Source organism: Gracilinanus agilis, chromosome 3, assembly GCF_016433145.1.
Source record: "Gracilinanus agilis isolate LMUSP501 chromosome 3, AgileGrace, whole genome shotgun sequence".
NCBI classification, from domain to species: domain Eukaryota; kingdom Metazoa; phylum Chordata; class Mammalia; order Didelphimorphia; family Didelphidae; genus Gracilinanus; species Gracilinanus agilis.
Window position 1 is genome coordinate 147,376,893 of NC_058132.1, and position 26,195 is coordinate 147,403,087.

The following is a 26,195-nucleotide window of genomic DNA, read 5'->3' on the forward strand; positions in this document are numbered from 1 at the left end:
GAGAGGGAGGGAGGGAGGAAGGAGGGAAGGGAGGGAGAGGAAGGAAAGAAGGAAGAAGAGAGAGAGAGGGAGGGAGGAAGGAAGGAAAAGAAATGACAAAAGATATGGTTTCAGAAAAACCTGGGAAGACTTCTGTGGGTTGATGCAAAGTGAGGTAAGCAGAACTAGTAGAATATTATATACAGTAGCAGCAATATTGTTGTGATACCAACTATGAAAGACTGCTTTGATCAGTGCAGTAATCCATGACAATTTCAAATGACTCATGATGAAAAATGCTATCCACCCCTGGAAAGGGAACTGACCTATGAGTGTAGATTGAAGCATATTTTTAATACTTAAATTTTCTTTACTTTCTTTCCCTCTTTTTCACAACAGGACTAACGGGGGAATATGTTTTGCATCATTTCACATGTATTATGGCTATAGTTTTTCTTGTCCTCACAATGAGTGGAGAAAGGGGGTGGAGGAAGGGAGAGAATTTGGAACCAAAAGTAAATTTTTTTTAATTTAAAAAAATAAACCTTATTATTTCAACATAGAGAAGAAAAGATGGAGACATCAGTCTGTTATTAGATCTTAGTTTCTCCATAGAAATGTGTTTCAGATATACTGTTCAGATTTACTTCTCTATTTACATTGCCACTGTGCTTGAATCATTTCATGCTTAAATATTTATAACTTCAAAACTGGTTGCTCTGAAACCGGAGCAGTTTTCAAGTTTCTTTGCATTTTCCTGGTGGTTTGAAAAGGACTAGATCAGTGATAGCAAACCTTTTAGAGATGGAGTGCCAGGCCCTGCCCCGACCCCCCCCCAAACCACATGCCATGCCCACCCCTCCGAAACCAAATGCCCCACCTTACCCCCAGCTTGATTTCTCCTCCCCCCTCCATCCTTTACCCCAGGCAGGGGAGGGAGGAAGTGCTCCCATTGGGCTGCTGGACAGAAGAGCAGCTGATGAGTGTGGAGAAGGGGAGGTGCACAGCCAGAACACTCTGCTCCCCTCCAGCTCCACTCCTTTCCAGCTGTGTGCCATTGTGAACTATGCTCCCATCAAACCTAGCACCTCTCCTCCCCACCACAGGAATCACCTTCACCCCAGACTCAACAGGTTCCCATCTGCAACACCCCCTCACACAGCATGTAAACCCTCCCCAAACCTTCCTCAGACAAGAGAGAGAGGAAGCGCTCCCATTGGCTACTGGGCAGAGGGGCAGAAGTGAGGAATGTCCTCAGGCATGTGGAGAAAGTGAGGGGAATAGCTCCACCCCAGTCCCTCTGCCTTTCAAGTAATGAACTCTGGGGAGTGCCCGCATGCCCACAGAGAGAGCTTTGCATGCCCTTTTTAGCATACATGCCATAGGTTTACCATCACTGGACTAGATATCTGGTGAAGCCACTTCCACTTGGCATTACTCCAGGAAGTGTTTAGTTTAGCCTTGGTTTAACTTTGAATATTAAGGGACCACACTGACCAATAAAAATGAAATGAATTGTGGAAGTTAGAAAATGAACCTAATTTTTTGCTGCTCCCAAGAAACATGCATATGCTCACAAGAAACATAGATGCTCAGAGCGACTGACTTTAATAAAGTATTGTGTGTCAGCTGATATATAATGATTTAAAGTTTGCAGGATACTTTTCATATATTATTTCTTTTGGACCTCACAAAAGCCCTCTAAAATGGGTCCTACAGGTGTTATTATTAATATATGAGTATTATCCCTCCCCCTTTAGGTTCTAGAAGCATACTCAAATCAAGTCTATTATGTTTCCTGGTAAAAGTGTACCAATCTACTCCTCTGTCTCCACTCACCATTTCTATGATTTTCCAAACCAGAGTATCTGGCCACAATTTCCCTGTGTGGGTTTGTCTCCCCCTTTTAGAATGTATGTTCCTTGAAGGCAGAGACTATCTTGGATTTTGTATTTGTATCTCCAGTACAAGTAGTTGTATAACAGATGCTCCTTCATTTGTGTTAATAGATGAGGAAACTGAGTCTGAGTGTGTAAATGACTTATCATATAGCTAGTGTCAGAGATGATATTTTAACACTGGTCTTTCATCTTAAGTTCAATAGTGTCCTCACTACACATTACTGTTTCTCCACTATGTCAAACAGCCTCTCCAAAAAAGTAGGAGTTGCAGTCATGATTTCAATCAACTCAATAGTAAAACCAGGTAGCATTAAGAAAAACAACCAAGAAAAAAGACCTTCATTAAAAAGCACCTTATATAATGAAGCAATATCAATATTCAGTAGAGAAGGCAGAGTGGGAAGGAGAGGGAGCTGAGGGATAAGAATATATACATTGAAAACATAGCAAACAATTTATTAAAGGAAAAAGTAACTGAAATTTAAAAAGAGCAAAATAGCTGATCTTAGAGCTTGACAAATCCATTAGAAAGATAAAAAAGAAATTACAGAAGAAGTTACATATTTGCACTAAATATTAGAAAAACTGGATTTGAAAGACATATAGAGAATTTTTATTTGGGAACTTTAGATATTACAGATATTTCACAAACTGTTTTGGGACTTCTACAAAAATTGATTGTATAGGCCACAAAAAAATTCATAAAGAAATGCATAAAGTCTGAAATATTAAACAGAGCATTTATAGATCATAATAATATAAGTTATAATCAATAAAGGAAATATCAACAAATGATACAGACTTGAGTGGAGATTAAAATACATCTTTAGTGATGAGTTAAAGACCAAATCATAAAAATAATAAAAATGAAAGCATACCAATCTTTATGGGATGCAAATAAAGTAATCCTTTAAAATAAATAGCCTTCAAACAAATCCAAAAGAGATTTTAGAAATCAAAAAATATACCAATAAAAATTCTTAAAATAGATGTTTTCAAAACAGAAAAAAAATTGAGAAATTATTTGCTAATTTGATCAAAGAGCAAAACCAAGTTAACAAATTCAGAACTAGAGAGGGGAAAAATTCACAACAAATGGAAAGTAAATGAAATTATCAAAACCAGATATTCAAATGCATCCCTGATTTCATCGATTTGCATGTTTTCCTCCAATGAGATTCAGCATACAACTCATCCATAACTGCCAAACCTGAGTAGCTTTTGTCCATGTGCTCCCATAAATTCACCACAGCTGCTCCACCCAATATATCCAAAAAGGATGGTTCAGCATTAGGAAAATAGTTAGCATAATAAAGCTTATTAAATCGTTAGTCTCTCTATCTCAAGTCTCTGGTCATTCCAGTCCATTTTCAAACCTTAGCTGCCAAAGTGACCTTCCTAAAGTATAGGTCTGACCAACCTGGCCCCTTTCTACTTTTTCAATTTTTTTACACTTCCACATGCTCCACTCTAATAATAATAGTCTTTTTTTGATGTTCCTTACATATATTCCTAGCTCTGTAACTTTCCATTGGCTGTCCCCCATTACTGAAAAGGGCTTCTTTTCCTCACCTCTCCACCTCCTGGCTTCATTCAATTCAGATCACATCTCAGCTTCTGTAAAAGGCTTTGTCCCTCTCACTGCTAGTGCCTTTCTTCTGAGATTACCTCCTATTTACATTGTATATACATAGTTGTTTCCAAGTAGTTTTCCCATTAGGATGTGAGACTCTTTGAGAGTAAATGCTTAATAAATAGTAAATGATTAATAAATGCTTGTTGATTGATTATTAATGATAAAACACATGACTATATTAATGGATTAAAAATACTTTAATAAAATACAATTAAGGACATTAGAAACACAGGAATGAAAAGACCTTTCCTCAATATTATCAAAAGCACTTATAAAAAACGAAGTTCTAGACTTATTGAGAAACACTGTAAACTTTCCCAGGAAGATCAAGAGTGAAGCAAAGATGCTTATTGTCATTATTATTATTTGCTATGGCACTTGAAATGCCAATTGTAGCTATAAGACTAGGAAAAATTTAAGGGAATAGGTTTTGTCAATAAAAGCAGTATTATTTCTATGTGTCAGCAATGATTGTTAACATAGAAAATCACAGAGAACCAGGTTAAACATTGTTTCAATGAAGCAGAATAAAAAATAAATCCAAAAGATAATCAATATTTCTCTATAATAGTAACAAAGCTACAAAGATATAAGAAGAAAAATACCATCTTAAGTAACAAAAATAAAAGTTAAATCAACAAATATTTGTTAAGTTCTACTCTGGCTACTATGCCAAATACTGGAGAAGAATAAATAGCTTGTACATGGAGTTCATGTTTTATCTATATGTATACAATATAAATAAATACTATATATATTCTATACACATGTAAATAAACATGGTAATTTTGAGAAAAGAGTTATTAGAAACTGAAGAATTATGAAAGGATTCATGTAAGAGATGCATTTGAAAAGAATATTAAAGGTAGAGATTCTATGCTATATAAGTGAGGAGGGAGTAGATTCCAGGTGTTTAAAAAAAAACAGAAATGAAATAGACTATAGGAAGAATAGAAGATAGGCCAGTTTGGCAGGAAAAGAGTGTATAAGAGGCATAATGTGTTAGAAACATAGAAACATAGGCCTGTGAGGGATTTTTAAGTACAAAGAAGAGTGGTATCATCAAAAAATGCTGCATAGAGGCATATTTGAGCTAGAGTATAAAGTATAGGAAGATTTCAGCAAACAGAAATACTGTGATGTTAGAGAGAAGTATTCCAGTCATAAAGAAAGAATTCGAAAGAACACTATGTATGGAGTCAGAGGACCAATGCTCAAATAGTGCCTTAGATATTTACTAGCTATATGACTTTGGACAAGTCCCACCCTCTCTGCACCTCAATTTTGTCATCCTATAAAATGAGAGGATTGAAGGCCTTTCCAATTCTAGAGCTGTGATCTTATTTCATCATGTTATTGTGGGAATCAAGTATAGAATAAATCTCATGAAAAGAGAGACATGGGAAGTAGGCCATTTGACTAAAAACATAAGAGTACATGGAGGGGAGTTGTTTGAAATAAGGTAAAACATAATGTGGTTATAAAATTAAAGATATTACAGGAAAGGATTTTCCTCTCCTGTCTTCAAGCCCAACTCATTTTCTCCTATAAGACACTGGATTTTAAGTCAGCAATAGCAAAAGAGTGACATGAATCTAGTTTAAGAAATTTTTATAACAATCTTCTTAGCTGAGCTCTCACCATTGTGCTTCATCAACTTTAAAATGCAAATTATTTGGCTGAAAAAAATGGTAAAAATAAAAAAGGATGCCCTGGAGTTGATTTTTGGATGAAACTGGGCAAAAAGATTACCTACCTGTTCTTTCCATTTTAAGTGACAAGTGGAATTATTAATAAAGCAATGCCATATATTTTTTGTCTTTACTCATATATAAAGACTTATGAGACATAAAAACACATTATAGATGCTGTTCAGTTTGTACCTACTCTTCACTTACTTTTTATCATGAGCCATCTTTTGCTTATATAAACTATGGAACCAAACCATGTTGGATTCCTGCCACACTAAATTGAAGTCATGAAGCCTGTCATACAAAGTCCCCAGAGTGAAGATGGTTCTGTTGTAACATTACCATATGGATTAAGGTGTTCATTCCTGGGCAACTCAACAATAGAAAACTCATTAAAAGTAACCCTTTGAGAGCCATCTGTCATTGATTTGGAAGGGGCGGGTAGGGAGACAGGGAGGAGGTGAGATACCTCCTGAGGATTTAAAACCACAAAGCTAAGGAAGTAATAACTCTCTGTTTCAGTGTTATGTGTGTTGTCCTTTCAAGTCCCTGTAGTTTACATATTGTAGTGATTGATTGGAGTTAGCCCACAGTAGTTCCTCAGCAATAAAGGTCTGTCATATTGAAGGCCTTTTTGTTCCTCGTCTGTTTTTAATGATACCCAACACAACAGTTTTCAATGTTATCCTAATACTCTGAATCCTCCAGTGTTTTCCTCATTCCCAGGGGTCCTAATAGAGTTTTGTCAAAATTTCAGAAACAAATATAACAATGAAATACAATACTTTCTTAATTATGAAACAAACTATCTCTTGATTAATATCTTTGTTCTTTTAAAAGTATAGAAGTGTCAGGGGGCTCAAACAGTTTCAGTGGGAAAAGAAAAGTTATTTCCTTTTCCAGTTAATTCCTCTACTAGTCTTTCCTCTTTGCCTCTTTCTCTAGTTTCATTCACCTTCCTTCCAAAAGTAAAAGTTTTACTGCTAGACACTGACTTTCCTAGCTCCTGAGGAAAGACTTAAGAGAAATGGCTTCCTCCTGCTTCCCATTGACCACATTAGGCTTTTCTCCTTAAATCTTTGTTCAGGAATAACCAACAACCATTTCACATCCATCATTTCTCTGTCAGTAGGTAGATATAATGTTTCATCATGAATCCTCTGGAATTGTGGAATGGTCACTGAATTGATAAGAATTCCTAAATCTTTACACTTGATTGTCTTAACAATATTGTTATTATATAATCATTCTGGTTCAGGTTACTTCACTCTACACTGGTTTTTACACATCTTCTCCAGTTCCTTTCTTGTAGCACAGTAATGTTCCAGTACCCCACAACTTCTTCACCCATTCCCTTAACTGATAGCCAGCTCATTCTCACATCTAAATTCCAGTTCTTTGCCATCACAAAAAGAGTTGTTATAAATATGTTTATACATATGGATATTTTTCTTCTTTTTTTGAGATTTTGAATATGGATGAAAGGGTATGTACTACTTAACAACTTTTGCATTCTCTTCCATTCTCCATCTGGACCCCTTCATGAACCAGTTCAAATCTATGTTATCTTCTTCTCTTAAATCCCTGGCACCTTTGTATAACTGATCTTGCCCTTCTAAGTCTGAGCCTTGGATAACTCCCATCATCCACTGTCTTCCTTCCTAAGCATATATTTCTGAATGAAGACGGAGAAACTCATACAACTATGCTAACTGTGTCCACTACAAATTTATATTACATAACCTTAACTGGACCCTCAGTGCTTCTAGGAAATCCATTATTTACCTCCTAAATAACTCACTACCTCATTTCACTACAGTAACTCTTCCAAACCTTTTCATCCCTCCTCAAACTTCCCATTGCTCCCCTTCTCCCTACCCTCTCAGTTGAAACCTTGCTCATATGTTAATGAAAAAAATTGATCCCATTCACTGATCTCGTTCTTCTCCCTTCCTCCTCTCAAATCACACATTCCCTTTACCACTATTTCTTCCTTCATTCCTGTTTCACATGATGAAGTGGCCCTAATGGCAAAGCTAACCCCTGCACCTTTCATTTTATCTGGTGTTCTCCAGTAGATTGCTTCTTCTGTCATCCCCATTCTTATTTATCTTTAATCTCTTAGTTTATTTGCTGACTGCTTTCTTACTGCCTACAAACATGTCCAGTCTATCCCATCCTCAAAAAACCCTCACTTGATAAATCTATCCCCACTAACTATTATTCTGTGTCATTTCTGCCTCTTGGCATCACTGGCTTCCTTCCAAGTCATAGCTAAAATCCCACCTTCTTCAAGAAGGCTTTCCTAGTCCCTTGTAATTTAATTCCTTCCTTCTGTTAATTATTTTATATGTTTAACTTGTATATACTTTTTTTGTTCATGATTGTTTACATGTTGTCTTCTCCATTAGATTATATACTCCTCAAAGAGAGGAAATTATTTTTGTCTTTCTTGTAGTCTATAACACTTATCACAGTTCCTGGCATATAGTAAGCCTTGAAGTATTTGTTGACTGACAGAATAAGTAAATTCATGTAATATAATTTTTATATTCTTTCCTGTACCCACAAGCTAGTTGTATTTCTTTAGTTATTTAGTTCTGTATTTATATAAAGAGTTTACTGCTACATTTAGATAAAACTTGTTAAATCCTCTTGAGACTAAGTTGTTTTTAACCATAACCTAAAAATATGGTATAGATCTTAAATTGTCATAATTCTATAGTTTCATAACTTGTTTAAAGAATATTGCTTTAAGAGAAAGAATGAAGAATTATGCTTTTCTCAAATCAACCAAATGAGGTAATGTTTGTAAAGACATTTAGCACAGTGCCTGGCACATAGTAAACACTTAATAAATGCTTGTTCCCTCCTTCTCTCATGCTGGAACAAATCCTAAGCCAAAGAAAAACCTACATGTAATTTTTCCCCAAAAATTTCTTACTCAATATCACTTGACATTTCATATTTCATAGGTGGTAATGTATACATTACTATATTGTATATAACTGTGGTAAAATATAGAAAATGTGTTATCCAGTCCACAGCTCTTTGAAGGCATAATCATTGCTTAAGATTAGAACGAAATCATCATTATGTTTGATCTAGCACATTTAGAAACAAGTGTATTTTATAGATGAAATACAAAATTTCCATTTCAGAAGAAAATTCTGAGTCTGTCATTAACATTTTTTGTATTATTCTTTCAAATCCCAAACTTATTAGTTGAAAAATTTATGTTCCTGTTGTTAATGTTAGCTTTTTGTTCCCTATTGTAAATAATGCTAATTATTTGCTTAAGAAAGAGCATATATGTCACTTAGACTCATTAAATGACATCCACTTTTTATATTGCACTCTTTTTGAGTTCTGTAGTAAGGCCAACACTTCTGGTGAGTATTTAAAAGGACCTTCTGGATATTTGCTGAATTTCTGGATATTTGTGGATTTCTGCATTGTAATAGGTTTCCTTTTCCATGGAATGATGCATACATGCCTCAACTGACAAATACAAAAAAATTGCATTTAATTTAGACCAGGGCAAAAATCAGAAAATTATTTCCTAAATTACAAAAGTAGACCCATTATTTGTAATAAATTTGAAAATAAGATATTTTCATCATAAATCAGAGCTCGTGAGAATTTTTGTTTTCTATAGAATCTATAGATATTTCAACAAGGATAATAAATGATCTTAGGTTAGATAACCAACAGATTATTGCATAAAATTATGTTCTATGGAAAAAGATGATCTATATTTTGGTTGTTATGTAAATGAAAATATGCTACTCAGTCATCAAAAAATATAATGAACACAATAACAATCCTTTTTCCATTTTTAAAACAGAATAAATACAACATGCTGATAAGAATTAAATCTCTAAATGACAAAGTAGTTATCATTTCAATGGTGTTTTTTTTAAAGTTGATTATTTGATGTTATGGGGGTGGAACACAAAGAAATTCCATGTTCAAGTTATAGTATATGGTTGAAATGAAATACTATTGTGCCATAAGAAATGACAAACAAGACGATTACAAAAAACCTGGAAAGGCTTATATGAAGTGAGGCAAAGTGAAATGAACAAAACCAAAAGAACATTGTACGTGGAAACAACAATAATATGTGATGAACAACTGTGAGTGATTTAACTATTACCAACAAGGCAAGAATTCAGGACAACTCCAAAAGACTCATAACAGAAAAGGATATCTACCTCCATTGAAGGAGCAGACAAAGTCCAAATGCAGATTAAAGCATTCCATTCTTCACTTTATTTCCTCCATGAATTTTTCTCTAGTGTTAAGCACTCTATGTCATTTCACAACATGACAAACATAGAAATACATATTATATGAGGATGTATGTACAACTTATATTACCTGCCTTTTGGGGGAAGGGAAGGATCAGAGAGAGGGAAAGAACATGGATTGTGAAATATCAGAAAATTAATATTAAAAGTTGTAATGTAATTAATTAACATGTAATCTGAAAAAAGACAAAAAAAATTCTGATTGTTATATTGACTCCTTCAGTTAACTCATAAATTCTAACCTCTTCTAACACAAAGAAAATTAATTTCTCTCCAAATCTGTCTATTCTTTCCATTTCTACTGCTATCATTATTTCAGACCCTCAACATATATTGTCTGAACTAATAAGTTATTTTATTAGCATTTATTAAGCTCCTACTATGTGCCAGGCTCTAAGCTAAACATATTATTACCCCCACAGTAAGATAAAACACTTGTCATGTCATTCCCCTGCTTGAACATAGTCAATGACTACACATTTTGTTATAAACAAAATCTGATCTCCTAAGCCTTTCAGGATCCCCATATTCCAGATTCAGCCAGACTTGGATCCTGGCATCCTATAAAATACCACTACAATTGATCCACAATTTGAAACTTTATCTAAGAGATATCAAGGAGAGAATGTTATTATTATATACATTATATACACTGATAAACAAGACTAAGATGCTATCGAGCATATTAATTGTAATAACCAGTCTTGGACCTAGAGAAATGAGAAAACTTTCTTCCCTGTAGTAGGGAAGGGGGAGTTACAGATGTACAATGATTTATATATACTGTAAGAGACCACTGATTTTATTGGTTGCATTTTTCTTTCATCTTTGTTAAAAGGAATTGGCTAGGGCAGCTAGGTAATACCGTGGATAGAATACTGGGCCCTGAGTCAGGAAGACTCATTTTCCTGAGTTCAAATCTGGCCTTAGACACTTACTAGTTATGCTACCTTGTACAAGTCAATTAGCTCTGTTTGCCTCTGTTCTTCATCTGTAAAATGAGCTGGGAAAGAAGATGGCAAACAACCACTCCAGTATCTTTGCCAAAAAAATCCCAAATGGGGTCAAAGAGTTGGACATGGCTAAAACAACTGAACAGCAAGAACAAAATTCAATTGGACAGTGAGGGGATATTTTAAGAAATGTCTGATAGTTTCATCCTTTTTTGACAAAAAAGAATAAATAAAAGTTAATAGTTGGAAGAAAAAAAATCTGACATTGTTCTTTGAACAAGAAGCAAAGGGTGAACTCTGACCAGTGACAGTAGAATGGGAAACATGGCTGATTGGTTGTAGGCATAACTTATCAATTTCCTACCATTTCTCATCTCAAATAACTGTATAATTTAGTTAAGAGTCAATTTTCTCAAAGAGGTGTAAGTCCTGACAGTCTTGTTGTTTACTCTTAGAGGGAAAAGAGGAAGGAAAGAGGACTTTCTCAGGTTTTTGCTTTTGTTTTGGTTTTGTTTTCAGGTTGCTACCTGGGATGACAGAGGGGTAGAAGCAAATATACCCAAAGAGAAATCTGGAATTTATAACATTTTCCTGCAAATCCTAATAAAGAAGGATGAAAAGATAATGAATACTTACTAGTTCAGTCAGGAAGTTAAATCTGTGAATAAATGTACACAACAGCTTTCCTGAAAAGTAAAACATATGCAATTTTGTGAATGGTCACTAAATTAGCCAATTGGCCACTTCTGTTTAAGATTTCCTTCTCCCTTTTCACCTGTCTTGTATCAGATCTTCAGAAATGAAGGTTTTTCAGAATTTTTCCATCAAAAGAAATATATGTAGACAATCAATTAACTTTGAAAAACTTAAAGCAAATGTAAATGAAATTATTATTTATAATATGAACTAAATTCAATCTTCAGCTATCCTTTTGATGTTGGATTCTCTAATAAAACTGTCCTTTAAGTACCCTTTAAATTTATTATGGAATCACAGCTTTTCCCTTTAAAAATCCCCATCAACCCTTCTGGACCCCAGTTTACTTTGCAGCTGATTCTTGATCCTCTTTCCTGTTCTCTGAACACCTTCTCTGTTCACTTGCAATTAGATTACAATACTGTGCCTTTATAAAGTATTGACCAACTTACCTAGACTGATTCCCACTGATATATTTTGGTCATTTTGTGGGACTTACCTATCCCTAGCCCAAGGCTACACCATGTGCTTCACCTTGAATGCACAACTAATAGCATGAAATCTTTTTTTACTTCATGTCCTTATGAAACCCTAGTACAGGGATGGTGAACCTATAGCACAGGTGCCAAAGATGGCACATAGAACGTTTTCTGTGGACATGAGGCTACCCTTCCTCCCCCTGCCAAGTGGGTTACTAGAAAGGCAGAGGGACTTGGGTGGGACTGCTCCCCTCCCCCTCTCAACAGCCTGATGATATTTTTTCACATCCCCTGCCCCTTTGCCGAGCAGCCCAATGGGAGCATGCATGGGATAAGGTGGGTGCCCCACAGGTGGCAGAACTGGAAGGGAGAACACTTAGGCCATTCCCCCTCTCTACACTCCCAGAGGACATTTCTCCCATCACCCACCCCTCTGCCCAGCAACCCAACAGGAGAGCTTCCTCTCTCCCCAGGGCAGGGCATGCCTGGCATTTGGGGGAGGGGGCAGACACGGCACTCAGTCTGGGAGGTAGGTGGGAGTGGGGGCTGGCACTCCATCTCTGAAAGGTTTACCATCACTGCCCTAGTATAATAAGACATAAAGAAAGAGAAAAGAGATAAATTAATAATACTTTGAGCTACAATGGGCTCACTCCTAGGCTCGGTGTAAGCCCTTGTCTTATGTCCCTCTCTAATATCTCATTTAGTGATTTCATCAACTCCCATGAATTCAGTTATCTCTAAGCATGTAGTTGTTAAGCAGAAAATTCTCAGATCATGGGTCAGGTTATAAAGGACTTTAAATCCCAAACAGAGAACTTTTTTTTGAACCTGAACATAATATGGAGTCATTTGAATTTATTAGGGATAATAACATAGTCACAACTGTGTTTCAGAAAAATCATTTTGACAACTGAATAGACTTGAGGCTTGGATCAGGGAAATCAATTAGAAAGCTATTGTAGTTGAACTGACAAAACACGATAAGGGCCTATACACAGACCCCAAACACTCTACCCATACCTTGCTATACAAGGGATCCCACTTGAATTACTATAGTTTAGGACAGTGATGGGCAAACTATGGCCCTCGGGCCAGATGCAGCCCCCTGCAACAAGCTCAAAGATCACTTTCCCCTCTTTTGCCCCATGAATTGACTTTCCTTTGTTCTGACTGCAAGTTATTTATTAAAGGTTAAACTGGGTAGCTGGAGAAAGGAGAGGGTAGAGGGAATCAAGGGGACCCCTAAGAGATCTAAGCCCACAAGGTCCTTCCCCTTCCTCCACCCAAGGGTTTACCTTCCCATCCCCTTAAATCTGGATTCTTATCTATGTTCTAAGCTATGGTAATTTGAGTGGGGTCCCTTGTATGGCAAGATATAGGTAAAGTCTTCAGGGTCCGTTCCCAGAGTCCTAGACCCCTCAAATCTGGAGATCTCGATCTCTTTTTGGTGACAATAGAAGATGACTGACTGGGATAATAGGCTTTTGGGATATCAGTTCAAGAAAACCCTTAGAATTTGGCTCTCAAATTGGTCACAAACTAGTTTCTCCAACTCCTTTCAAAACCTTGAGCTCCCTGACACAAACCCCTCCTTCACAGATTCTTTTTCCCATGATCCTTTGATTCCTCCAACCACCACTTCCGTCACTCAGTCAGCATGCAACATTGTAAAGCGGTGATGGCAAACCTATGACACGCATGTCAGCACTGACAGGCATAGCCATTTTTGATGACACGCCACTGCAGCCAGAGAAGCATGGGGCCGCATGCAGAGGATGAAACATTTGCTGTAGTATAGTGTAGACACTGTACACTATAGATGACAATTCTACCTATGTTAATTTACCTATTTTGGTTTATTAAATACAGTTATATATTATAATTATACATTTTTGTCATTTAAACTATAAAAATTGAGAAATTATGGTTTTTTTCTTGAAGTGACACACCACCCGAGTTATGCTTGGTTTTTTGGTGAACTTTGACACACCAACCTCAAAAGGTTGCACATCACTGTTCTAAAGCTTGCTTTCAGCCCCAACCTGTCATTACACTAGAGGAGACAGGATAGAATGCATACATTTTTTACATCCTATTTTCTCTTCTCAAGGTTAATTAAGGTCTATTCTAATCACATAGTCCAGTAATCTCTGCATGATGCCAAGATTCAGCTAGGCTTTCTGAAAACCAAGTGCAAAATTTTACTATCAAAGTCACCAAGCAAGCTCACCCAGTAGCCCAGTTAGTTTTCTGTGACCAAAGTTAAACCCCTTTTGACCACAGATTTGAATCTAAAGAATTGGAGCAGGGATAAAGTCTTATATGAATTCCAGAGATCAAGCTCTTAAATATAAACAGGAAAAGTATGGATATATAGCATTTGTCTAATAAAGATCTGGGTATTAAGTGGCTTGAAAGCTTAATATGATAATTTCTTAAAATCTGCATATGACCCCCTTTTGAATGCTCACCATAAATATTAAATGCATAATTAGTATTATGCTACATGCTGAGCATGATACTAAGAAGCATAATGTATAATTATTGCCTTTCAGGATTTTAAAGCCTGGAATGATGACAGATAAATAGTCCCCGATTTTTCACTACACTATATTTCTGAAAAACTTGTCATAAAATGAGTAGCAGTAGATAGAGCACATTGTATTTTCTTATGGGACCATTGTATAACTGAAAGTTGACTCATATTAAGCTTTTTTTTATAGACTCTCCCTTTGCCCCATCTATCTGTAATCTTTCCTTCTGTGAGAGTCACTCTTCCCAAGTTTGCCACTCAATTCAGTTGCCTGTTAGTGGCTGTTAACTACTGTCTCCCAGGACATTCTCCTTTTTTTCATTTTATTTTTGTATTAAGTTTTCAATCCACTTAATAATACTCACATCTTTATTAGACAAATGCTACCTATGCATACATTTCCTGTCTTGTATTTAAAAGCTTGAGCTCCGGAATTCATATAAGACTTTATGATTATTTTACCTATCAGAATATTTTTGAATCCTGATTCTGTCATCTAACATGTTACATAGCCTTTTCAACTTTGTGCCATCTTAAAATATGATAAGCAAGGCTTTATTCAAGGCATTTTCCCCAAGGCATGCCTTTATCTATCCCTTTATCAAAGACATTGACAAAAATAGTAAATAGTGTTAGGTGAAGCTGGAATCTTACACTAGAGACGTCCTTCCATCTGATACCAAACCACTGCTATCTCTTTGGATTCATCCATCCAGTTAGTTCCAAAACTACCTTACCGTAACTCTTCTATCTTGTCTACAGGAATAATATAAAAGACTTTGTTAAAGACCTAGCCAAATGCTATAACTTTCCCCTTATATACCAATCTAGTATTCATGCTCCCCACCCCATCAAAATAACTAAATAAATAAAGGAAATTATATTGGTCTGACTTGACCTTTCTTGATGAAAATTTTCTGGTTCTTTGTGACTACCACCTCCCTTAGTAGACATTCATAAGTCATTGTTGTTGTTATTCAGTTGTTTCAGTTGTGTCTGATTCTTTGTGTCCCCATTTGGGATTTTCTCAGCAAAGATATTGCCATTTCCTTCTCTAGCTCATTTTACAGATGAGAAAACTAAGGCAAATAGGATTAAGGGACTTGCAGTAAGTGTCTGAAGCTGGATTTGATCTCTGGTCTCCAGGCTCACATTCTATCCACTGCACTATCTAGCAGTATTTAAAAAAGTATTTAATTAGAAGTCAAAGTCAGACTCACTGGCCTATAATTTATAAAATCCATTCTCATTTCTTTTTGAAAATCAAGAAACAATTTGTCTTTCTCCAGTCCGTTGGCACCCTTTTACAAACTACATTATTTTTCAGACATCACTCACAATAGCTCAGTCAGTTGGTTCTTCCATTACTCTTAGATTATAATTCATCTGGACCTGCTGATTTGAGCTCATAGGTTCCCATCATTTCTACTTCAGCACCTAGTTTCTGTTTATTATTTTAGAATCAAATCCAGAAAAGCTATTCCCTTCATATTTTCTCTATCTTTTGAAGGATTAAATCCTCATTAAGTCAAGCCAAGAACTGATTTGTTGTTCTGCTATTGACAAAATTGAAGTCCTACATCACTGCTATCCAATATATCGGTACAAATATTCCTGATTCTTTCAACTGTTTCCTGTGTATATCATATATACCTCTGACAATATGAGTTCTTTATGACTATTGATATTTGCATTCATGTTTCTGTTTCTAGATTTCCTTCTCTGAGAATATCTTCCTAATTATAGTCCTATCATTTATGTGATTAGAGAGAAATTTACCGTTCTGTACTTGGGATGTGCAAAATAATAAAAATGATGATAAAGCTCAAATTGATTCATACATTTAATGTTATTTCAAATTACTAAGGGATTACTTTGTAGAACTATACAAAACAATAACAAGATTCATTTAAAAGAACAAAAGATGAAGACTATCAAGGGAAATAATTTTTAAAAGTTAGAATAAAGGTGGCCTAGCATTATCAGATCTCAAATTATATTATTAAATACTTTGGTACTGGCTAAAAACAATAGAACAGTAGATTGGAACAGTGGAACGAACATGCTAGATACGCAAGACCCAGAAGCAATCTAAGCCAAAGAGAGAGGGAAGGAAGGATTCGCTACTCAATAAGACCTGTTCGGATGACTTAGAAAGCAGTTTATTAGAAAATTGATTTGGTCTAACAACTATAATTAAACAACCAATCCATAAACATTAAGTATTTACTATGTCTCTGCTCTGATGAATGTTTTACTGACTAACTCGTTGACTAATTGACTGGCTTGCCAAATCTTGGCACTACAAAGGAAATAGTGAAATAACCCTTGCCTTTAAGGAGCTAACATTCTAATAAGAAAGTTAATACACACATATATTATGTATATATGTAATGTGTGTGTGTATATATATATAAATTTTATGTACATTATGTATTGCCAAAAGGAATAAAAGGTGATCATTGGTAGGAAAGTCACTAATAAATTGGGTGGGGGTAGGTCAGGAAAAGCTTCATGTAGAAGACAGCACTTGTTGAGTCTTGAAAGAAACCCCAAATTCCAAGAAGTTGAAAAAGAGTGTATCTATGTCTTAATATCTTAGAAGACAATTGAAAAGATATGAAGGCAGAAGACTGAGTTGTGAGTTCAGAGAGCAGCAATGAGCCAGGTGCTAAGACTAGATTGCCAAGGGGCAAGAAGACCAACAACATGGAAGACTAGAATGGGAGCAAGAGTCTAAATTGTGCAGAGCTTTAAAAGAAGACTTTATGTTTAATCCTCTACACAATAGGGAACCATTGAAGTTTGCTGAGCAGCAGGTTGATATCATCAGACCTGTACCTTAGAAAAATGTGTTTCCCTGCCTCAAACCTCCCCTCAGCAGAATTCTCCCATATAGTAAAGAATTAGACACACTGACCCTATCTGACAGTGTTAGCCATATTTCACACTTGTAGTTTACCACTTTGCTCCTGGAAGGAGGAAAATATATTTTATCATCAATCCTATAGAATAATGAATGGTCATTGTGTTCTACAATGTAGATATTGTCTGTTGTATCTAGTTCAGGGCTTACTGGAAAGTAGCTTTCTTCTTCCTCTTCCTTTGCAGTTTAACATTCTTTTGGTTCAATTTGCAAGGTTCCATGCAAATAGGTTCTCATCAATCCTTGTTGGTACATCCCATCCCAGATTAGGAACTCATTAGTCCTATACATTAAACTATGATCCTAAAATTCAAATTCTTTTTTCAAACACCATCTTTATAACTAGTTGGTTGCTTTTCAAATAATACCATCAATATTTATGTGATAATACTTGCACAGGATTGTTTTGAGGAAAGAACTTTATAAACATTAAGATTCTGTATAATTATAACCCATATTTACATAACTTTTATAAAAGACTGAGTCTGAGGTGGAATATAAACCTGACTCCTCTGCTCCATATCCAGTTTCCACTTTGTAATAACTGCCTATCTATTTAAATGTGAGTAGTTGTTACTGTAATAATTCAAGGTATTCAAATCACTAGAGTCTTTGAGAAAAGCTTCTGGAATAGGTAGCATCTAATAAATATTCTTCAATCATTCAGTTCCTTATTCATGACCACTTGTCCACTATATTGTAAAGAGAATTACTTGGTCAGGTACAGAGTAGACGAGATGATCTTTGAGGTCACTTCCAATTCTAGGATTCTGTGATTAAATCTCCTTTTCCTAATCTTTCTTGCCACCAGTTCAAAAAAATCCCTATATGACTACTAAAACTTTAGCTGCCAAAAGACCTACAATTAGGTCATGTAGTTTAGTTCTCTTATTTTGTTAAGAAAGCTAAGACTAAGAAAGATTGTTACTTTTCCAAAATCACAAAGTTTGTTAGTTTTAGAGCTTAATCTAAAACTCAGGTCTCCTGACTTTAAAGTTCACTATTCCTTAAAGGGGCTGGCTCTTCAATACACGTATGCAGTTTTTAGTCTTTTGTTCTGCAATAACAGTTTAAATAGTCTAGCTGACATTCTTCTAGGAACTTTAAAGTTTCATTCTAACATGTTTGATTTTTTTTATAGTCAGTTGGTCAAGAATTTATTGTATTTACAATATGCCAAGCATTGTGGCTGGCTCAAAACATAGAGAAAAGCAAAAACACAATCCCTACCATCAAGGAGCTCATTCAAATAAAGGGTAGAGCATGTAAATAATTATGCATATACAAGATATATAGTAAGTAGATAAAAGGCCATCTCAGAGAGAAGGCACTAGCAGTTGGTTTAATATCAGGAGTCTATAGTGGGTTAGTTTTGTATGATACTGTGAATTTTTTCTATCAGTATTTTGCAGACTAGAAACAGAAACAGAGGGTGAAGTAATCCCAGGTTTAGGGATTAGTCAGAGGAAGAAAGGGTTGAATGTATTTAGACAGTATTAAAATATTCATGATTCTTGGATGAACACAAAATGAATGCAAATGATTCTTGGAGTTTGAGTGCATCCAGAAGTTCATGGAGAAGAGATCATGTAGATTGGGTAAAATGGTCTCCCATTTCTATTTGAAGGAGTGAAGTTCATGGTGAGCATGAAGAACAAATATGGTTAAATGGGAGATGAGGCATGGGTGAAATGACAATTTCATGGGTTATGGCTAGAGATTAGAAGCACCGATTGTAAGATTCCAAAGGGAAAGCAATGCCATATTACAATAGTCTAGGGTGGGGCAGTGCTGATGAATGTGATCAGTTATGATAACATGATGCCAGGATGCATCATGATGCCAAAAATAATAATATTGCTTATGGTATTATCTCTTTCCAGCTTGCCTAGGAAAAATTTCAAGTCAGTCTTGGTACTCTTCTTGATATCAGTGGGGTCAAAATATATGAATCAAATATTTTAGGGATATAGACCATACTTTTCCAATTCTTGTCCTATAATAATAAATATCCTAATAATAATAACTAGCATTTTGTAGTGCTCTAAAGTATGTAAAGCATTACATATTTATTAACTCATTTGATCCTCGCCACAATCCTAAGAGATAGGCACTATTAGCATCTCCATTTTACAGATGAGAAAACTGAACTGAGAAAAGTGAATCTGAAAATGGTTAAGGGATCTGTCCAAAGTCCTTCAGCTAGTAAATGTATGAGGCAAGATTCAAACTCTTCTCTTGCTGACTCTATGTTCAGCATGTTATTTCCTGGGCCAGCTAGATATCCCAATTAATATTTCTACTTTTTGCTACAGGTTGTTGGCAGTTGTCATACTGATTATTCATTCATTTGTGAAACAATTGCAAATATTAATTACTTAATTTGTATAAGACAGTGTGCTAGATACTGGTGATACCATGACAAAAACAAAAGAATTTTAGCCCTAGAGGAGTTCCCAGAGGCAAAGCATTCTCTTACTTATGTTTTGAAAGCACAGGATGGATCATTCTTGATAACAGATAAAAGTCATCCACAATGTATATAGAAGGAAGTTCCTTTAATGCAATTTGATTTGGGGTTTGGGGCAATAGACCTAAATAATATTGAAAATAGCCTTTTAAATGTTGATCCTTCTAGGAGCACTTGTATTTGTTTTTACTTTAAGTACTAAAAGAAAACATTTTAAAATAATTTCTTTCTTTTCTTTTAGAAAAATGACAATAATGAGGTGACAGAAAAACTGTCTATTCGAAAGAAGCGCTTCATGCAATTTTCCTCACTGGAATATCAAGGAGAATATTATATGACACCCAGAGACTTCTTATATTCAATAATATTTGATCAAATAGAGCGTAAGTTGTTGGGGGGGGGTGGTTCTGATGGTTTATAAGTATACAGAAACTAAAAAAAATGGAAAATGAAAAAACTTTACTAAGCCATTAAATTGTTCTTCATTTGAACTGATGTTGCTGGACTAACAAATGTCAGATATAATGTAGCTGAGGGGAGCTAAGGTAAATTCCATCTTTCACTGGACATTGAACTCTGTAACTTCCGAAACTCTTTTCTGCAGTGACTTGTTGACAGCTATGACAATAAGTTCTATGATGTTGATTGAAGTCAGACCAGTTTGGTGGGTAGGAAGGGAGTAAGAGCTAAGAAGTTCCCACACAAATAAGAGTCAGAACTGCAGTGCAAACAAGCTAAAGTCAAGAACTAGATTGAACGGTTGTGGAAATGAAAGGTCCCAAGGAATTAGGCAATGTCTAAAATGGAAGTAAGATCAAAATCAAGAATTATAAACGGGCCCTCAAAAGGTTAGAGTTCAAGATTTAGACTGCAGTTGTTCGTTATCCAGAAAGTATGTTTGTTTAACTCAGTCTGTGGCCCATGAACATTTTTTTTATGCCTGATTGAGCTGCTATCCCTTCTTTCCTCTGACACTGCCACTACCTAGAGGAAAGCCCTTATCACTTCATGCCTGGGCTATTGCAATAGCTTGCTGATTAGCCTTCCTGCCTCAAATCTCTCCCGACTCCATTCCCAACTCCACTCAGCTGTCAAATTGATCTTTCTCAATTGCAGGTCTCTCCATGTCACACACAGGTCTCTCCCAATCACCCCATTCCCAGTAAACTCCAGCAGATCCTTGTTATCTCCAGAATCAAATATAAAATCCCCTGTTTAGCTTTTAAAGCCCTTGATAACCTGGCCCTTCCCAACTCCTCATCTTCTCAACACCTTATTCCCCTCCATGAATCCTCTGAAACCCAATGACATTGGCCTCCTTGCTGTTCCTTACACATATCACTCCATCTCTGGAATCTGAACATTTTTATTAATTGTTGTAATATAGGTTTATTAACATTGCCATGTTGGCTTGGGGCAACCTGTCAGTTGCCCTGGATGGAATATTGACCGTGGCATGAGCCACAGGGCAAACACCAACTGCCAGTTGGGCCAAGGGTATATAAAGCCCTAGAGACCCAGGGCTAGGTTCTGTTCTTTCCTGACTTCTCCCCTGACCTCTCGCTTACCCCATACCCCCTAGGATCCCTGGGTAGTGGGAGTGGGAACATGGGTACTGGTTAGGCCTAGGATAGGGTTAAAGCAATCCTGCAGAAGAACTTATCAATACTATCGGCACTACTGGCAAACCTTTAATCAAAGATCAACTTTATTTATTATCCAGAGACCACCTCACTCTGACCCAGGGCAATAGAAGAGCATCCAGACAAGACCTATTACCAACCTGAGTCAGATAAACCTTTCACCCTTAGTTCTCAGTATTTCCTAACTCTCTTTCCACTGCCTTATTCCCATTACTCCTGTTATCAATAAACCCCTTAGCCTTAACCTGAGAACTTTGTGGTTTTTGCCTACCATCTAAGGCCCAAGCAGGGACAGTCAACAGGAAGGGTTCAGTTTCAGCAGGAATAAACTCCATTGCTGAAGGGCAAGAAGTTCAACATTCCCTTCCTGTCAACCTACAATACACCAATAGGAGGCTACTTCCTGAGCAGGAAAGGGGCTGAAAGCTGACATCTTAAAGGAGCCTGGAGTCTGTAATGCAGAGATGCAATCAAGGCTTTTACCCTTGCAAAACCTAACTGTAGAATTTCTGGCAATTAGCCAGCCTTAGAACTCTGACAAAGGACAGTTGGTCCCAGAAGCTTGTGAAGAGCGGAGGGGCAAACTGGGCTCTGCCTTCGAGCTGAAACCTTGCCTTGAATCTGTGCTTTCGTCTTTGGACATTTGGAGCTTAGCTAACTTCTCTGGACCTTCCCTGATCTTCCCTATATCATTCCCCTATTACCTTCCTGATTTTCCTGTGGGCTTTGGGAGAAGGGTAGATTTTGGGGTTGTAGCAATTAGACTTTGAGGATTTAGTTCCCCCACGGACAAGTAGGGCTTATCCTTGAAACAAACTATCCCTTGCTTTATTGTTTTAGTACTCCCTAACCTCAAGGGCAGCCAAACTTCCCTGGCTGAGAGAGAGCAGGCTCTCTCTCAGTCCAAGCCATTCCTTTGACCCTCTCCCTCCTTGAGTTTCTCCCTAGAGGCTGTTAGGGAAACCCTGAACTCCTCTCTCCTTTATAATCAACCCTGAAACTTTAATAAACCCCATGTTACCTAATCAAACCCTTTGTTAGTCAATGATAAGTGAGGGTTGAAGGAGGGAAGGAATTATTCTCTTTATTTTCCTGAGGGAAGCTGGGATCGTCCATCTTGGGAGGAAGTAGTAGTCTCTATACTTCCTCCTGGAAACCCTTCAGTTTCACTAACAGGGAGGAGCCTTGGTACTCCTTCTTTGTAGACTTGAAAAACTGACTAGAAAGCCCTCTAGTCATATTCAAACCACTTCTGACTGGCCCTAACCTTTGTGTCTGTAGAAATACCATTTTCCCTGGAAGAGTCCAGCCTTCCTTCTCCAATAACCTCTGTCTCTAATCTGAGTGTCTCCCTGTTGCAGCTGCCTCCCCTAATTACCTCATCATCTCCTTACCGTTCATTATACTACCTTGTCCTCTATTTCCCTAAACTCAGCCATTCCCTTACATCTCTCCTTACCACCTCAATCCACTATTGCACCCTCCTTTCCCACCAAAGGACAAAATCCCCTATTTACCTTTTCTTTATTCCCTTATTACAATTTTCCTTTATTACCTTTGATTACATGTCTAGCTGTGAGAGTTGCACTCGACACTCAGTTAACCTGGGTTGGATCCTTGATACATTTATAACTAGTTTCAAGCTCAGCCCAGGTACAGCTCATTCCATCCTTTTACAATTAGCACCTTCCTCCTTCTAGTGTTTTACTAGCTTAAGGCCCTTTTATCTACTCATTACACTGTCCCCTATGTTTGTAACTCTTTCCCTTCTCATCTCTTCCTCCTGGCTTCTTTGGGTTCCTTCAGAACTCAACTAAAAGCACCCCCTCTTACAAGAAGCCTTTCCCAGACTTCCTTATTCTTAATGCCTTCCTTCTAAGATTAAATACAATTTATCCTGAATATATAGGGTATCTTAAAAGTCATAGTGCAGTTTATTAATACTTAATACATAGTGCAGCTATTAATACTTAAAAACTATTTAAGCTTTAAATTTTACTAAGACTTTTGGGACACTCTGTATCTTGTTTGTATATAGATATTTACATGTGGTCTACAACACTCCCAAGTGCTGCCTGAGCCAGATTAAAATGTAATTGGGAAATATTTAACTAAGTAAATATAAATACATGGTTTTCTATGTCCTTATGTGGCCTCAAAGGATCTTTATATACGATGTAGTGCCCCTTGTCCCATACAATTGAGTTTGGCATCACTGGTCTTAGAAACATCCCAGGAATGGGATCAGGAAAAAGGCATGACCCTAGAGTTGAAAATTATTATGACATGTAAGGGTGAAATCAAAGAGCAAGAGAGTTTCAAAAGCTAGGACAGCATATAGCATTGAAATGGTTGGACCTTAATTGACTGGATAACACAGGAGGGATAAAACAATGTGTTGCTTGGTAATCTTGGGGGGGGGAGTCAGAAAAATACATAAAATAAAAAAAATTTAATTATGTACTAAATCTGTACCATTTTCCTAAGCAGCATAAAGTCTTGCAGCAGTTTGCACAGTTGCATTTATTCCTGTTCTGAGTACTAATGTGATTTTTTCCATTGTTCTTGCTTGTAACATTAGTTGTGTCCATGTCTGAGCAATGCTTCTCTTTGTTTCACTAACATTAGTTATTAATAATGGCTTTAAAATACAAGAATAATGAGGCTAGTAGCTCTGATAAGTCTAAGAAAACTTGTAAAGTGCCTAGGTAGGTTTTGTATAAGGAATAATTATTAGATAATAAGGGTTCACCATTCTGCACAATTTTCATCTTCGATGAAGAATCTTGGAAAGTATTGATCATGTAAAACAAGGTCCTACTATAGTCACAGTTTAATAGGTAATGAGACAGGTAACTTGAACTTCCTGGAAAACATGAGACCCAAATATCTTTAATGCTTCAATTCATGAGTTTTTTCCACATTTATGTACAACCAATATTTGATTACTGAGTGTGGGAGAAAGCCATAGTTTATATTAACCAAACCACATTCAATCAGAAGACTGCATATTATATACCAGTTCATAGCCCTTATAAACATTTTTACTTAAACTGCAAGTTTGACTGCATATACTTGAATTGATTGATCTCCACTGTGTATCAGTAGCACTTAGAAAACACAGGACTTTGTTTTAGTGACCAGTAGATCTGTTCTCACATTGATGTGGATACTCCCGCCAGTGATACCATGTTTGTCCATCCTTCCATTATTCTTTTTTTTGGATGGAAATCAGTCTTTATTTTTTAATGATTTCTAGTGGTTTTATTTTTTGTTGTTTTTTAATTTTTTAATAATTTTCTATTTTTCCATGATTCATTTTCTTTCCCTCCCCTTTCCCAGAGCTGACAAGAAATTCCACTAGATTATACAAATGTTATCACTTGATTCTTATTTCCATATTATTCATTTTTGCAATAGAGCAATCTTTTAAAACCAAAACCCAAGGGCAGCTGGGTAGCTCAGTGGAGTGAGAGTCAGGCCTAGAGACAGGAGGTCCTAGGTTCAAACCCGGCCTCAGCCACTTCCCATCTGTGTGACCCTGGGCAAGTCAATTGACCCCCATTGCTCACCCTTACCAATCTTCCACCTAAGAGACAATACCCCGAAGTACAAGGGTTTAAAAAAAAATTTAAAAAAAAAAACCCAAATCGTATAACCACATAAACAAGTGATAAATCATATATTTTTCTTCTGCATTTCTACTCCCACATTTCTTTCTCTTGATGTAGATAGCATTCTTTCTAATAAGTTCCTTGTGATTGTCCTGGATCATCGCATTGCTACTAGTAGTAAAGTCCATTACATTGGATTATTCCACAATGTTTCACTTTCTGTGTGCAATATTCCCTTGGTTCTGCTCATTTCACTCTGCATCAGTTTATGTAGAAATCCTCCAGTTCATCATTCCTTATAGCACAGTAGTATTCCATCACCATCATATACCACAATTTTTTCAGCCATTCCCCAATCCAGGGACAACCCCTTATTTTCCAATTTTCCTAGCAGTGTTTGTCAAATAGTAGATTCTTGTCCCAAGAGCTGGGATCTTTGGGTTTGTTGAACACTAACTTGCTGAGGTCATTTACCCCAAGTCTATTCTATTGATCTCCTTCCATGATTCTTAAACCTATTCTTACCTCTCATAAATCCTCCACACTGAAGGTGCCTCCTAGATCTTGACTTTGTGTTAATGCCAGTAGAATTTGTGAGCTTTCTATCCTTTTTCCCTCATTCTTGTCATGTGATTAAGCCATCTTTTTTTCTCCAAAAGATTTTCCTAACATCCTTTATACCATTAAATTTGACTATCAGTTCATTTAAATTAGTTTAGCAAATTGGGCTTTTCTCAAAATGCATAGCTGAAGCATAGAGTTTGTGTTGGAAATTATTAAAAGGTAAAATTTTTAGAGTACATTATGCCCCAATTTGGAGGTCTTTAAATAATATCTGGAAGAAATGAGTAACCATTTAATATTTGGAACAAGAAAATGATATAATTCTGTTTTAGGAAGATTCATAAGATGCTAGGGTGTAAGATAAGTTTGATAACAGTAACCATATTTTCTCATCTGGCTATAGTGAAGAAAGCACTTTGCAAGCATTAAAGCACCATGTAAAGATTAGGTATAATTACATACAGACCAGAGTCAGCTTCAAAGCAGGTATCATCAGGTGGCTTTTTGGACCAAGAGTGCCAAGCAATAGTAGGAATACAATGACAAGAAGTTGCTGTAAGCATATTAGGTTTCTAGGTAGGGAAAACCAGGATTTAAGAGCCTGAAAGTAGTAATCTTATCAGAAATATTTTGGTTAACTCTCAATTTTAGAATATAATCTACTCAAAATATAAGGGGTGGCTCTGAAAAACTACAGGCAATTGAAAAGTAACTCTTAAATTGCCTTTCAATTCTTATTTTCAAATAGAATAATCCAAGCACTTAACTGCAATACACCCAAGAACTTAGTACAC

General features: G+C 36.3%; 1 protein-coding gene across 3 annotated transcripts in view; it reads left to right on the plus strand.

The window, feature by feature from the left end:
• The window catches only part of MICU2 (mitochondrial calcium uptake 2), a 187,775-nt gene that overhangs the window by 60,990 nt on the left and 100,590 nt on the right, over window positions 1-26,195 (plus strand). For 2 of the 3 annotated variants that reach the window (XM_044668299.1, XM_044668300.1), the window contains exon 2: window positions 19,822-19,963. In XM_044668299.1, the coding sequence (XP_044524234.1) occupies window positions 19,822-19,963 (142 nt within the window). Of the gene's footprint in view, window positions 1-10,358; window positions 10,379-19,821; window positions 19,964-26,195 lie in introns of all 3 variants that reach the window. The other variant, XM_044668301.1, reaches the window with a different exon arrangement.